Source organism: Phocoena phocoena, chromosome 8 (genome assembly GCF_963924675.1).
Source record: "Phocoena phocoena chromosome 8, mPhoPho1.1, whole genome shotgun sequence".
NCBI classification, from domain to species: Eukaryota; Metazoa; Chordata; class Mammalia; order Artiodactyla; family Phocoenidae; genus Phocoena; species Phocoena phocoena.
The window spans coordinates 101191962-101205906 of NC_089226.1; the positions used below are offsets into that span (position 1 = coordinate 101191962).

At 52.5% G+C, this 13945-nt stretch overlaps 3 protein-coding genes across 4 annotated transcripts in view; all 3 read right to left on the reverse strand.

Annotated features, from left to right (window-relative positions):
• Nucleotides 1-7298, reverse strand: part of STX5 (syntaxin 5) — a 28144-nt gene extending 20846 nt beyond the window's left edge. For both annotated transcript variants that reach the window (XM_065881645.1, XM_065881646.1), the window contains exons 1-8: nt 7175-7298; nt 6247-6490; nt 5140-5210; nt 4931-4986; nt 4742-4812; nt 831-947; nt 699-755; nt 442-523 (exon numbers count right to left, since the gene is read on the reverse strand). In XM_065881645.1, the coding sequence (XP_065737717.1) occupies nt 442-523; nt 699-755; nt 831-947; nt 4742-4812; nt 4931-4986; nt 5140-5210; nt 6247-6471 (679 nt within the window). In that variant the 5' untranslated portion in view covers nt 6472-6490; nt 7175-7298. The remainder of the gene's footprint in view (nt 1-441; nt 524-698; nt 756-830; nt 948-4741; nt 4813-4930; nt 4987-5139; nt 5211-6246; nt 6491-7174) is intronic.
• Nucleotides 7299-7490: 192 nt separating this feature from the next.
• On the reverse strand, nt 7491-8032 carry TEX54 (testis expressed 54). The gene is given in 2 exon segments (XM_065882459.1): nt 7491-7858; nt 7861-8032. Coding segments are annotated over 2 exon segments (540 nt in total).
• A 157-nt stretch (nt 8033-8189) lies between these two features.
• Nucleotides 8190-13651, reverse strand: WDR74 (WD repeat domain 74). The gene is made up of 11 exons (XM_065881432.1): nt 13552-13651; nt 13367-13473; nt 13160-13281; nt 11315-11390; nt 11031-11177; nt 10750-10851; nt 9564-9664; nt 9426-9481; nt 8814-8959; nt 8673-8729; nt 8190-8407 (listed from the first exon to the last, which is right to left on the reverse strand). Exons 1-11 carry the CDS (start codon nt 13613-13615, stop codon nt 8228-8230), a joined length of 1158 nt encoding a protein of 385 aa, XP_065737504.1. The 5' UTR covers nt 13616-13651; the 3' UTR covers nt 8190-8227.
• Between the last annotated feature and the right edge of the window lie 294 nt (nt 13652-13945).

The window sequence follows — 13945 nt, forward strand, 5'->3', positions numbered from 1 at the left end:
TAGTGGTTAAAAGGTTCAAAGCCCACATGCTCTGGATTTGAATCCCAGCTCTGGCACTTACTAGCCTTGTGACCCTGGACAAGTCATTTAACCTCTCTGAGTCTCAGTTTCCTCACCTGTAAAATGGGGGATAACAATAGTTGCTTTCTCAAAAGGTGGTTGTGAAAATTAAATGACAGAATGGGAAGACAACGAGTAAGTGCAAAAAAAATTAGAAACTGTCATTCTTCTGAACATGATTGAATTCACCCCCAACACTGAGAATGCTGGAGACTAGGTGTGGATCATATATCCCAGCAATCAGGTCTGACCTCTAAGAGACAAAGCCTAGCAACCTCCTTAGCCATCCATTCTCCTACCCAACCCCTGCCTTTGGAAGACACCAGAACTGGAGTAACTAAGCCTTATCCCTCAGGGCTCCCTGTATTGCCTGTGACTTACCTAGGTGGTTGGGGGCAAGGGGCAGGGCTGACACGGGTGCCCGGGAGAACTGCTCCCGCCGGCTCCTCTGCTGCTTCAGGTTCTAGGGTTGAGGGAGAAATGCAAAGGTCCTGAGGCCGCTGGAAAGCGGGCACATTAAAGAGATTCCTCCTGGTGCCCGTGACCCTGTTGCCCTTGCCCTTCCACTTGTCCCCTTCCCACTTCCCTCTGGAGCCCTCACCCCTGATTCCTATCCCTCCTACACAGATTCTTCTCACCTCTGTCCTCACTTCTAAAACTGATTTGAAGTCATTGGACATGGAGGCCAGTTTTGACTGAAAGAAAAGGAGAGAGGGTCAGCCAGAGAAGATGCCTTCCTCCCTTCTGCCTCTCCCTCCCCCGGGTCCCACCTGCAGGGAGACCACGATGGTGTTGGAATGGGTTTGCAGGTGCCGGCCACTCTGGCTGCCCTTGGCTCTCACGAAATCTTGAAGCTGGGCGATTTGTTTGTTAAGGCTATTGATGTCCTGGTGAAAGAGCCAACAGAAAAACTGAGTATCAACCATGGGGTCCTCAGCCAGCATCTCTCCCACCTGGACATCTCTGGCAGGGACGGCAGGGTGGACATTACTAGCAGGGGTGATGGTATCTCAGACAGACCAGAAGGGCCTGCTGGGATAGTCCAAGCTCTGTAGTTTGCTCAGGCTCAGTGCCTGCGGGGTAGAGCCAGAAAGAGGTGAAATATGGCCCCGTCCATTCATAAAGACCTGAGGTGTTTACTCCCTCCACCCTGCTGTCCTACCCCCACTGTGAGGCCATGCTCATGGCCATAGAACCCTTCAAAAGGCCAAAATCTCAGACCCAGGGCATGCTGAGCAACAAAGCATCTGTGCTGTACTCAGGAGACAGGAAGAGTCAAAGGCACCATGGCTTCCCAGAAGCATCAATGAAATGCTTTTTATATACAGAATTCCTTTTAAAAATTACTATTGCAAAAGAGTGAAAGATGTGACTTGTCTAACGTTATACACGATGAATTAGTAGCACAGCCAGGCTTTCTACACCAGACCAATGGATTATCTGCTTCCCAATCCTGCCTGCCAAGGGCCTCGTGAGACAAGGGAGATGAAGGAGGTGGTTGGGAGTGGCAGAGAAAGCTTGCCGCCCCAGGACAGCGAAGTCCAGGGAAAGACCAGAGGAAGAAGAGGAGGGGGAGGGGGAAGAGGTCAAAAGTAGTGAGCTCAAGATACAGGCTAAGAAAAAAACTAGATTAGGGGCTTCCCTGGCGGCACAGTGGTTAAGAATCCACCTGCCAATGCAGGGGATGAGGTTCGAGCCCTGGTCCGGAAGAACCCACATGCCGCGGAGCAACTAAGCCCGTGTGCCTCAACTACTGAGCCTGCGCTCTAGAGCCTGCGAGCCACAATTACTGAGCCCACGAGCCACAACTACTGAAGCCCGCGCTCCTAGAGCCCGTGCTCTACAACAAGAGAAGCCACTGCAATGAGAAGCCCATGCGCTGCAACGAAGAGTAGCCCCCACTCGCCGCAACTAGAGAAAGCCCGCGGGCAGCAACAAAGACCCAACGCGGCCAAAATGTAAATAAATAAATAAAAGTTAAAAAAAAAACCACCAAAAAACTAGATTAGGCAACTTCTAGAGTCCCTCCAATAGTACCCCCAGTTAGTATTCCTCCAATTAGTAACCTAGCCCCAAAGATTCTCTCGAGACCCCTGGACAATTTCTGCTGCTGACTGCTCTGTCCCTTCGGAGTTAATGGAGCCTGCTCACAGCCATGTGTCCAAAACTGCATTCCAGGTTTTTCCCCCATAAAATCTCCTCCCCCCGGAACTTAGAAAATGGCACCACTCCCCACTTAGTTGCCCAAGCTAGAAGCTTCTAAGTCACATACTGACATCTCCTTAACCCAACCTATACGCCACAGCACCACCATAACCTACACTGAGCGTTTACTACATACTCAGCGCTTTGTGAACAGAACAGCAGTCTCGGGTTTGAGTGCTGTGCGCCACGCAACCTGCTAGGCAGCTGATGACTTTCTCTTAACTTAACGTAGGAAACAACTCTTAATTACCCCCCAGTCATTCCCCCTTCCTTCTTTGCCACTTTGGTAAATGGCACCACCGCTCACCAGGTGAGAAAACCTTAAGAAATCATCCTCAATTCCTCTCTCTTCCCTTAATCCACAAGGAACCCACAAAGAACCCAGCTGATTCCAACATATACTCTGAATGTGTCCACTCATCTCCTTCTCTAACAAAGCTACCCTAGTCCAAACTGTCCTCTCTCTAAAAATTGCCCAGAGCCTCCTAAGTGATCTTCCTTTTAGAATTTGCCCCCTACAATCCACTTTCCACACAACCACCAGAGTGACCTTCTAAACCAAAAATAGTGCATGTCATTCCCCTGCTTCAAAATCTTCCAAGACCTTCCCACTAAATTTAGTACACGATCCAAATTCCTCACCTAGCTTACACTGGCTGTGTGGTCTCACCCCACTCACTCCTCTGACCTCACCCCCCCCACACACAGGCCTCCTTCTCACTGGCTGTGTTGCAGCCACACTGGCCTGTTTCACAGCCTTTCACATCAAGGTTGCCCAGGCCTCGGGGCCTTTCCCTTTGCTATTCCCACTTTCTGGAATGTGCCCCCGTCAGATCTCTGGATGACCAACTTTCTCCTTACCATTCAGGTCTCTATGTCCCTTCCTCAGCCAAACCATCCTAGATCACCCCATGTAAAGTAGGCCCCTACCCTGAGGAACTCACTCACCTCATTTCTTTAATAGGATGTGCCGCTACCTGAAACTGTCTTTTGTTTGCTTGTATAGTGTCTAGTTCACCCATTCAGCAAGGAAGTTGCCAAGGGCAGGGACCGCATTTGTCTTGTTCACTGCTGAATCCCCAGAACCAGGCAGCCAAAGTCACTCAATAATGTGAGTGATTGAAAAAATAAACTAATAAATCCTTGTAACAACCCTGTGAGATGGGTACTGTTATTGTCCCCTTTCTATTTATAAGGGAACTGAAGCTCAGAGTAGTTGGGTAGCTTACGCAAGGTCACACCATGATTGGTGAGCCTGGGATTTGAAGTCTGTCTAAATCCAGTCAGTGGTTCTTAAATGCCTATGCGATAATGCCCCAGTAATTAACGGAACCCTCTCTTTTCTACTCAGCACAGCATCTCCTGAATGTGCCTGCCCTTTGGCCTCTGCCATAATCATCTTCATACAGGAGAACTGCACAAGCCTCCTCCCTAGCGTCTCTGACCGTTCATGCTCCAGGGTGTTCCTTTTTCCCCCATGGTCATTCAATTTCTCATTTTATTCTTATTACATTGTTCCGGGACAGAAACAAATAACACTGTTAGAACTGCTATACTAGGGTCTTGCAGACAGAATTGGAATCCAGGTTCTAATCGTCTTTGCAGCCCACACACTTCAGAGTGATTCCACACGCCTTAGCAAGCCCCCATGAGGATCTTCACAGACAGCTACCAGTCTACCTTTTCAGCCTCATTTGCTGCCAATCACTCAATTCAATCAACAAATACTGAGTACCTAATACATGCCAGACACTGCTACAGGCATTTGGGATACATCCATGAACAAACAGAAAGAAAAATCTCTGCTCTTATGGTATTAGCACTTTTTTTTTCTTTTTTTGAGGAAGATGACTTAAGTGGGAGAAAACAAACAATAAACATAAGTTAATTATAGAGACCATTAGAATGTAACAAGTGCTATAAAAAAGAAAATAGTGCAAGATAAGCGAGATCAGAGTTGGTTGCTGGGGTAGTAAACAGCATGGTGACAGTAGGCCTCCCTGAGCAGGTGATATCTGAGCAAAAACTCGAACTTTCCCTTTTATAAGACATGCTTCTGCACACACTGTTTCCTTTGTCTGGCACGTTCTTCCACTGCTTCTCCACAAGCCTTGAAACCAGCTCAGATGTCACATCCTCAATAAAATCTTTCCCAGTGTCCCCAGACTATCTCATTCATCTTTTCATAAGATCTTTTCTGTACCATTTGCCTCCTATCCATTGTAAGTGTGAGTTTATGGGGCTGGATACCTCTTCTAGACAGTAAGCCCTTGAAGGCAGGTATCTTGCCTCGTAATGTTTGTGTGGCAAGTGCCCAGCACGGTGCTTTGTACACAGTAGATGATCACTGACACACTGGATGAGTGGGATGTTTGGGGCTGGCTCTAGAAACTTTTCTCTGGGACCCTAGAGCAAGGGAAAATGACGGAAGTGATCCAATTGAAATGCTGGGCTCTGCCGATCGCTAGTCGCTCACCTGTTTGATAATATAAGTTAGCTCCTCAATTTCCACTGCTTTATCATCAAAGAGGGACTTGCGCTTTGCCACTGCAGAGACAAACAAGAAGTCACGACAGGTGAGGCTGAAGACCAGGCTCAGGGAGTATGGTTCCTCCGCCCTCCCGGGTTCACTGCCCCAGTTCTGAAAGGCCCCGAGAACACTCACAGATTGTCAGCTTCTCCAGCTTGGCAAATGTGTTGCTGAGGTCTTTCCCAATGCGCCTGCAAACGAGCATTAATGGGAACACTGCGGGAAGGGAAGGAGAGGGCCTTTCCCACATTAGCACCAGCACAACCAATCCCAGTCCTCACGGCCAAGGTCACCACAGGCAAGGCCACCTCTCCTCAGACACCACATAACTTCTCTCAACTCACTTGGCCATGAGGGTGAATTCACTGCGCTGCCGGACGGCACGCAGAGTTCGCTTGTTTGTCTGGATTCCATTCTGAAAAGCAACGTCAAGAGGTAAAACTTTAGTTTTCCCTCCCCATTTCCAGCTTTCACTGTTTCCTCAGTGAAAACTGTTTCCTCACTGTTCCTCAGGTGTCTACTAAACTCACCCTCTAACACTAGTGGCATCCTCCACCAGACAGTCCATACAGGTAGACCTGGGTTCAAATCTAGATGCCACCTCTTACTACATGGGGGGCTTGGGGCAAGCTGCTTAAACCATTCTGAATCTCTACTTCCTCTTCTGTAAAATGAAGACAATCCACACACCTCTTGTTCTTGCTAAGATTAAAAAACCTAAGGGTTGTAAATTATTTTAGCCACATACCAGGTCCATTCTAAGCACTAAATAAATGGTAACTAGTATTACCATTCTATTCCTCCAATCCGGGAATCAGGATAAATGTAAAACTCTTGGAGATCGTACAGAAGAGAAGCTAACAAGAGCTGACCAGTAAAAATATTTTAAATTACATTTATTCAGGTTCCACTTGGATTCAGAAAGTCTGGACCAAGACAAATCTAATTTTTAAAAAAGCACTCCAAAGTGGTTTTGATTAAAACTACTTATTTAGAAACCTTCCTTCATTTTACAGATACAAAACCTGAGATCCAACTAGATTAACTTCTGTGTTGTCACAGAGCAAACTTGGTAAAATTATACTGGAACTAGAATTCAAAGTGCTTGTCTCTGAGCTAAAAGCTCTTTCAAGAATCTGTTCCTTATCCAAACCAAATATACTCGCAGCCACCTCTTGCGCTGAGATATTCCTTCCAGAATAGCAACCCTACGCTCAGGGAATTCCTGATTTAAAAAAAAAAAAAAAAAAAAAAAAAAAGCCTAGATCCTTACCTCTAGATTAGCTAGCCCACCTCTTCTCTGTTGCTTGGTAGATCCTACCACCCTCCCCAAGCTGGACCAGTTCTCCATCGGGCTCCCCCAAGAATTACTTCAACCAACGGTGCTGGAGCACCGCCTCTCCCAGGTCTGAGTATGAGTCACTCTTGCCTTTCCCACTCCAGGTCCTTACCTGACGGCTCTGCAGGGACTTGCAGGCAGACAGGAACTCCTGGGTCCGATCCCGGCAGGACATGGTGTCGGGAAGGGGAGGGACCAGGGCCACTGGGGGGGGCAGAGGGGCGATGTCGCTGCTGCTACTGCCAGCAGTTGCAGGGGACAGGACCTGTGTCTTTGAGAGACCCAGGTAGACACCCTGATCCGTGTTCTTAGACCCGTAGCGTTTCCGCGGGATCATTGAGACGCATAACCTTGGACTGTGGTGGAGGGGAGAGTGTCATTCCCCAGGCAGCCTCCTTCCCCACAAATCCCCCCCAACCAGATCCTCGGGGCCCCTTTGCAATTGGCACGGACTTTCGCGCCCGAAGCCACCCGCAGATCCTGGGGCCGACCCGCAGCGGGAAGGACCCCGCTTCTTCTCTGGCCCAAGCCGTCCGGCTCCTCAGACTCTTCTTCCAACTTGGTTCTGGCGGCCAGAGCGCGGGCCGGGGCCCTGAAGTAGAGGCAGGGCCAGAGCCAGGTCCTGTGGCTCCGAAGCTCCAGTCCGGCCCGTGCAACTGCCCTAGGCCCTAAGTGGGCCCTCTCGTATCCACGGGTTCCTCCGACTCGTCAGGGAGAAACGCTGACGGACCTCCTGAGAGGGACACACTTCGGTGGGCGGAGGGGGGAAATCTCTAGGTGTTTATTTGAAGCAGGAAGTACCACCCTCGCCTCGCCTAAGTCCCACCGTCTGGAGGACTGCAACCACTGATTAGCTAAGGCCGACGTCTGTCTCAACAGGGGCTTTCCTGATTGGACGGCGACGTATTCGCTCACTTCGAGCCGGGCCGGCAGGACTTGCCCGCTTGCCTCTGGTTCCCTTCCCCCCAGCCCGCGCCGTCCCCGGAAAGAGCTGCCCAGAGCAGACACTGCGGTCAGACCCCTCTTAGAGCGTGTCCTACCTCCTCTCTGCCGCCTGGCGCCGCCGCCGCCACTGCCACAATCTCCCGGGTCGTCACCGCCTTCTCCCCGGGAACCGAAGCCGCCGAAACCCGACCAAAGACTAGAAGCCGCCACGTCACCCACACATAACCCCACCCCCGGTGACGAGCGGGCGGTGCCACGCCTTTTCAAGCCCGGCGACCCGAGAGACGCGCCCCTGCACCCAAACGCTAATGCAACTCCGCTCTCCCATTGGCTAGGCCGCAACCGTGGCTCCGCCCCCAAGGAACGGGAGCCTGGGGCCCAAGGGAATGGGCCAGCCTCGGGGGAGGAGCCTTAAAGAGCCCGCAGCCCTGGTGGTGCCCGCGCCCTGTGTGCGCAAAGCGAGCCTTGGAGGCACAAGCTCTCAGGCAGGTACAAGTTAGAAACTTTATTCTCTGGAGGGAGGCTGGGGCGGACTGAGAACAGGGCTGGGGTCACCCCTTCTCTGGGCTCCTCCTGGATCCCCTCCCGGTTGCACTCCTGGAACGTACACGCCTGCTTTGGATTTTGGACTGATTGCCTCTTGCTTGACCGCGAGGAGCCCCGACGGCTGAACAGGGAGAGCCGCCGCCACAGCACAGTGATCAGAAGCCTTTCGTGCGACCTGAGATTCCGGTTTTCCGCCGGGTCTGCATCGGCCCCTTCTTTGCCTGCGAGGATGCGAGGCCGCTGAGCTCTATCCTCCCCAGTCCAACCTCTGGGTGGTCCATCGCGCACTCCCGGCTCCCTGAACACCCTTGTGTGTCTCCGGTCCCACCTTCCTGAACTTCCTGTGACCCGGCCTCCTTGGCCTGCTCACCCGAAGTCTGAAAGTCCTTGCCTTGGCAGCAGCCCATGGCCCCACGCGCGGCCCCCGCACTCGGTTCCACCCACGCCAGCCCGCCGACTCCCGGCCCTGCTTTCGTGACAGCAGATACCCCCCATCACCCCAGCTCAGGGAGCAAACGCCACTCTTTCCTTTCTGCCAACACAAAAGGTTCAGGGTCGTGGTAGGTATTAAGCTGTTTATTTACAACGTGAGCACAAGCTCTTCAGGAGCTGGTGGACCCAGGCCTCTTCTTCTTTCTCTGTCTGGTTTGGAGGGCGCCTTGGGACTGCTCCAAATCGGGGAGTTTCCGCTTGGCAGCCGCCTCCAAGGAGGCCCAGAGTTCATCTGTCTCTGTGTCTTCTGAGGGCACCTTGTTGGGCTCTTGAGGCTCGCGGGGTTCATCCTGGTGAGTGGGAGAAGAGCTTAGGAGTCAGACCCACAGGGAAGGGGAATAATTCCTCCAGGCACCACCCCTTTTATTTCCTGCTCCTGGAAACCATGTCCATCCATGTGCCTATTTCACCCTTGGCAGTGACTCTTTTAGGACTACACTTGGCAGATGGATGGACAGTCCCAGGTCTGAGTTCCAGCTGCTTCCCTTTCCTCTTCACAGGGAAGTCCTCACACCTGTGCCCTTAGCTCCCACATTCCCAGACCCAACTGCTTACCTCCCAGTTATCCCTGCCTGACAACAGGAGGCAGTTCAGTTGAGATTTGAGGTAAACCTGCAAAAGATGAGGGACCTTAATGGGCCAAGCCTGCAGAAATAGAAACATGAATCCAGGGAACAGGAGGCAGCAGGCTCTCACCTTATGGTCCAGGCCCCGTGGATTCCGGATCCTGTGTACCCTCAAGACTCTGTCCAAGCCACAGGAGGCTAGAAGGGGCTTTGAAGGGTGGCACTGCAACCCTCGGACGCTGCCCGCCAGCCCCTTCAGACAGACCAGTAGGCGCCCTGGAGAAAGTGGTAGGAATCAGTGCTAGCTGGCCAGCCAACAACCATTTATTGAGTGTTTACTGTTCATATCACTTTATGTTTCAACGTTTAATCCTCGTTTAACATAACGCTGAGATGGCAGTTACCATTAATATCTCCATTTTTCACGTGAAGGAACTAAGGCACGGAATTGACAAAGTAATTTGTCTAAGGTCACACAGCTTATGGCAGAACCAGGATTTGAACACGGGCAATCTGGCACCTGAAAGAGGGCTCAACAGCTCCACTGCACCCCGTCAGAGGGAATCCTGCCCTTCCTCCCCACCCCTTCCCCTCCCGCAAGGCTCCCTAGTCCGCTCACCCCTCCCCTCCCCCAAGGCTCCCTAGTCCGTTCACCCCTCCCCCTCCCGCAAGGCTCCCTAGTCCGGCCACCCCTCCCCCTCCCGCAAGGCTCCCTAGTCCGCTCACCCCCTAGTCCACTCACCCTGCCGAAGGTCAATTTCTGCCAGCTGCCCATGAGTGTTCCCCACAATCACCGAACTGAGGAGATCAGAGGCACATGGGGTCAGCAGGGGCCCCGTGGAGTCCTTCCCAAGCCCCACTTTGCCCTCTAAACACTCACTTGCCCCCAGGAGTGAGAGTCATGGCTGTCAGTGGGTACTCTCCGTAGGTGGCCTCGAGGACCGGCCTGCGCTGGGGGGAGGCTGGATCATAGACACGGACCTGGAGGAAGGCTGAAGCATCACCAACAGTACCCGCACTCCACATATGCCCTCTGGCTCCTCCACATCTTCATCCCCTCCTCATACACTGCTTTGTACAGCCCACTCTTTCAGAGAAACTCTCATTTGAAATGCACTCCTCTTCTCTGTGTGTTGGGGGGTAGAGGAGAGACAGCTGCTAAGGAGCGTGAACACACAGGGCTGAGGAGAGAGGTCCCCCAGCCTGGAGGCGGCAGCATTCCCATGGTCTGCACGCATGAGCGTTCCATCCCCCCGTACTCCCCTCTTGGGATGGAAAAGCAAGTCAGTCCAACTGTCAAGAGTTGCTGAATTTCAAGCAGAGAAAGACGTTAAGTCTCAACAGGGAAGAGAGAGGAAGCCCTCGTATGTGTTCTGAGCAGAGGCGTCTCACCAATAGCAGACTTCAATATGTAGGAGCAAAGGAAACAGGGCAAATACAGCCACCCAGGTCTTAGAACTTCACGTAAGACCAGCTGGGAATTCCCTGGCAGTCAGTGGTTAGGACTCTGTGCTTCCACTGTAGGGGACACGGGTTTGATCCCTGGTCGGGGAATTAAGATCCCGCATGCAGCGCAGGGCAGTCAAAAAAGAAGAGAGAGAGAAAGACCCACTGAAAAGATCCCCATGTGGACCTTTCCCGTAAAGCTGAGGAGCTGAGGCCAGTTAGTAGAGGGTCAGGCTTGGGTCCGAAAGCAAATCAGAGGCTGCATCAGGACCAGAACTCAGTTCTCTTGATACCCAGCTCACGTCTTCTCATGACACCTGAACCATGTGATTCTACTATGAAGGGGACACTCCCTTCTTTTCTCTTCCAGGTGGGAGGAAAAGGAAGAATCACAGTTCAGGGAACTCCTTCCTAGAATGTAGTAAGAGAAGATCACCGGCTCAGCCATTGGGCTGGAACAGACGGGGGAAGTCATCCCTCTTCTGGGAGCTCAGGGATGGAAGAAGGATGGCAAGCAAGGCGGCTGTGCCGAATGGTGGGGACCGAGCCTGCACAGCAAGGCTGTTTCTCCAGGAGGCTGCTTAAGCCCAGAAAGAGATAGGGGTGGGGTGGTGCCTCACCTGGTGGTACCCTGTACAGGTGACAAGCTTCTGTGACTCAGGGAGGAACTGTATGTCCTGGTCCCAGATGGGAACCCGCAGGTCGAGCCAATCATTCCGTACCTGGTAGGGTGGGTAGATGGGGGACAGGGCTGTGGAGGGCTCAGTGTGCCCCTTCCTCCTGCCTTCTACCATTGTCCCCTAAAGCCCAGCTGGTCTCTGACATAGTGGCCTCAGACTCCCTGGACCTCGGAACCAGCCCCTCCCTGCCCCCCATCACCTCCCCACCCCGCATCACTCACGTTCTTGGCCCTGAACACAGGCTCCTCAGAGCCCTGCAGGTCCCAGACCTTCAGAGCATTCTCCTTCCCACCTGTGGCAACCATGTGGGGGCGCGCTGGGTCTTGGCGCATCCTACACACCCCAGGGCCCACCCTCAATTCCAAGAGCTGAAAAGAATGGAAGATGAGAGGGGAGATGAGAGTCGGTTCCAGATCCTTACTCCTCCTCCCGCAAAGCCTTCATCTGGCTCCTACCCTGGGCCCCACCTCCCCCAACCCTCAGGATCAGGCCAGGGGAGCCTCACAGGGTCAGAGGATGCCTCCTTGTCATTGTCATGCCAGACTCGAAGAATCCCAGAATCCACACATGTGATGAGGGTGCTGCCGGCAAAGGGAGGATAGAGTTAGGGTTGAAAAGAGGAGCAGGGTTGTTCTCTGGCCCCAGTCGACCCACGCCCAAATTCATATGAACTAGACTCCCTCCTACCAGCCCTGTTCCTTTTTTTAAAAATATTTATTTATTTGGTTGCCCCGGGTCTTAGTTGCAGCAGGCGGGCTCCTTAGTTGCAGTTCGCAGGCTCCTTAGTTGAGGCATGTGAACTGCCAGTTGAGGCATGCACGTGGGATCTAGCTCCCCGACCAGGGATTGAACCCCGGCCTCCTGCACACAGGCCTGAACGTCCTGTGAGCATCAAGTCCTATCCACTGTGCCACCAGGGAGGTCCCATACCAGTCCTGCTCCTAAGGAAGCCTCTAGGTTACTCGGGTCTGGGCAGGGCTTGATGGCTGTTACTTAATTTCCTCAACAAGGTAAGGGTTTACCAGTCTCATAAGTGAGGAAACTGAAGCTCTGAGAAATTGAAAGATTTGCCACTCAGCTATAAATGTCAGCACCAGAGCTGGAAATCAAGTCTGATACTCCAAAACAGAGAGCCTTTGCTATTCCACAGCTACGTCTGGGGCACCTGGCCCTGCTAGTCTTTCTGAACCTTGAGTCAGTCACCAGAGGTCAGGATCAGTAGCTCTGAAAGGATTGAAATGGGACTGTTCTGGATTTAGTGTTCGGCCAAAACCAAACACCAGCTTCTTCCCTCAAGTTCCCTGTTCGGGGTTCCAATCTCTCCCTCAAAGTATGCGTCCCATGAAGCCCAAGCAAGTCTCTCTCCAGTATCGGTACAGTTCAAGCTTATACTCTTTCTCATATCTGCCCACCCTTCCCAACTCGGTTCAGGCTCTAGGCTTGCCTGGGCTGTGGCAACAGTCTCCCAACTGCTTTCTCTCCAATCCATCCTCCACATTCCTGCAGGCTCATAGCTCTGACCACAGCATTTCCTGCTCAAAAACCAGTAACTCCCCACCAGGTACAGAAGTGCAGATCTCTCGGCCTGGCACTTAAAGCCCTTTACCTTTAGTCCCAACCTACCTTGCCTATGTCATATTAAAATGCTTCCTCACAAATAATAGGAAAAAAAATAAAAAGGAAAAACGTTGCCTCGGCTTCAACCTTCAAATGCTATTTATCGTCCTTGTGATGTACCCTGTAGCCTAACACCAATCCTTGGCCTCTGCTCAGGAAGGAGCTTCTTTCTAGAATGCCCTTATTCCTTTCTCTACATTTCAAAATTCTACCCGTGCTTCAAGGGCCAGTTCCAACTTCTCACCCCCACAAAGCCTTCTCCACCTCACCTGTCAGAATTAACATCACCAAACCTACACAGTCTGCTCACAGCCTCTTTCTTCATCTTCGGAAGGAAGCTAGGCCTGCAACCTAGCACTTTCCTATCTTTTACTTTGGGAGCTTCACGACCTTGTTGGTGATTGTTAGCCCCCACTGAAAAACATACTCGAAACTTATTAAATGACGGGCTCAGGGTCATCCAAAAGATTATGGAGCCAAAAGAAAACCCTGTAGGCTGCAAACTGTATGAAGGCAGGTACTGTGTCTGGTTGACCTGAAGCCCTTGCATTTCGCCCAATGCCTATATACAACCCAGTAGGTGTTCAGTTAATGTTTGTTATAGGAATGAATGAACTTCGGCAGGACAAAGGCCCCTGTCACCTCAAGGTTGATCGCCATTATTCGGCCGTCCTACGGGAACCTCAAAGCTCTCCCTACGACCTGAGCGTTTCAGCAAGGGGCTCGGTCTTACCCGTCGACTTGGGCGAGGCCTCGGAATATGCCCTCCCCTCCGGAGCAGTGCCTCTGACCCTGGAACCTGCCCTCCTCGGTGCTGAAGTTCTTCACTGTCCCATCCGCACAGCCCACCAGGATCTGCGAGCAGAGGAGGGCAGAATGGCGAGAAGAAGGAGGCGGCCGTGCCCCAGGCCCCTCGCTCCGCCTGCCAGCGGCTGCGCACCTGAGTCTCGCCGCCCGCGCCCCAACACAGGGCGCTCACCGCCTCCTCGCGCCGCGGCTGTCCCGACGGCGTGAAGTTGGCCGCTTGTTTGCGCTGAAGGTTCACGCCTGTGGAACACGGACGTTAGTCGCGCCAATGTCCCCAAACGGCGACCCCCGCCCCTGGTTCCCCCCCCCGCCCCCCACCTTTCAGGATGCCGGTGTCGGTGCCGACCCACACATGATTCCAGCGTGCTGCCGCAGCAGCCATAGCTGAGTCCCGGAACCTACGGCTCACACTTCCGGCGCAGCAGGTGCGTCACCAGCGCGCGCGGAGTCCGACCCAGTGGAATGCGGTTTCCGGGAGTTAAACCGCAACAGTTAAAAAAACAAAAAATCCCTTTGCGCGCCAGTTGCTTTCGCTTTTACATCTCCAGAAACCTGGAGGTGTTTCTTGTGGAGATCTGAACAGTAACTTGACCATTTTACACTTCGAGTGAAGCGTATCCTAACTGAACCGCGATGCCGGGTCTAGGCATCCGTAGTCCGTTTCCCTACCCCAAAGCATCAATATTTCCTGTACCAGACAAGGTAAGAGACC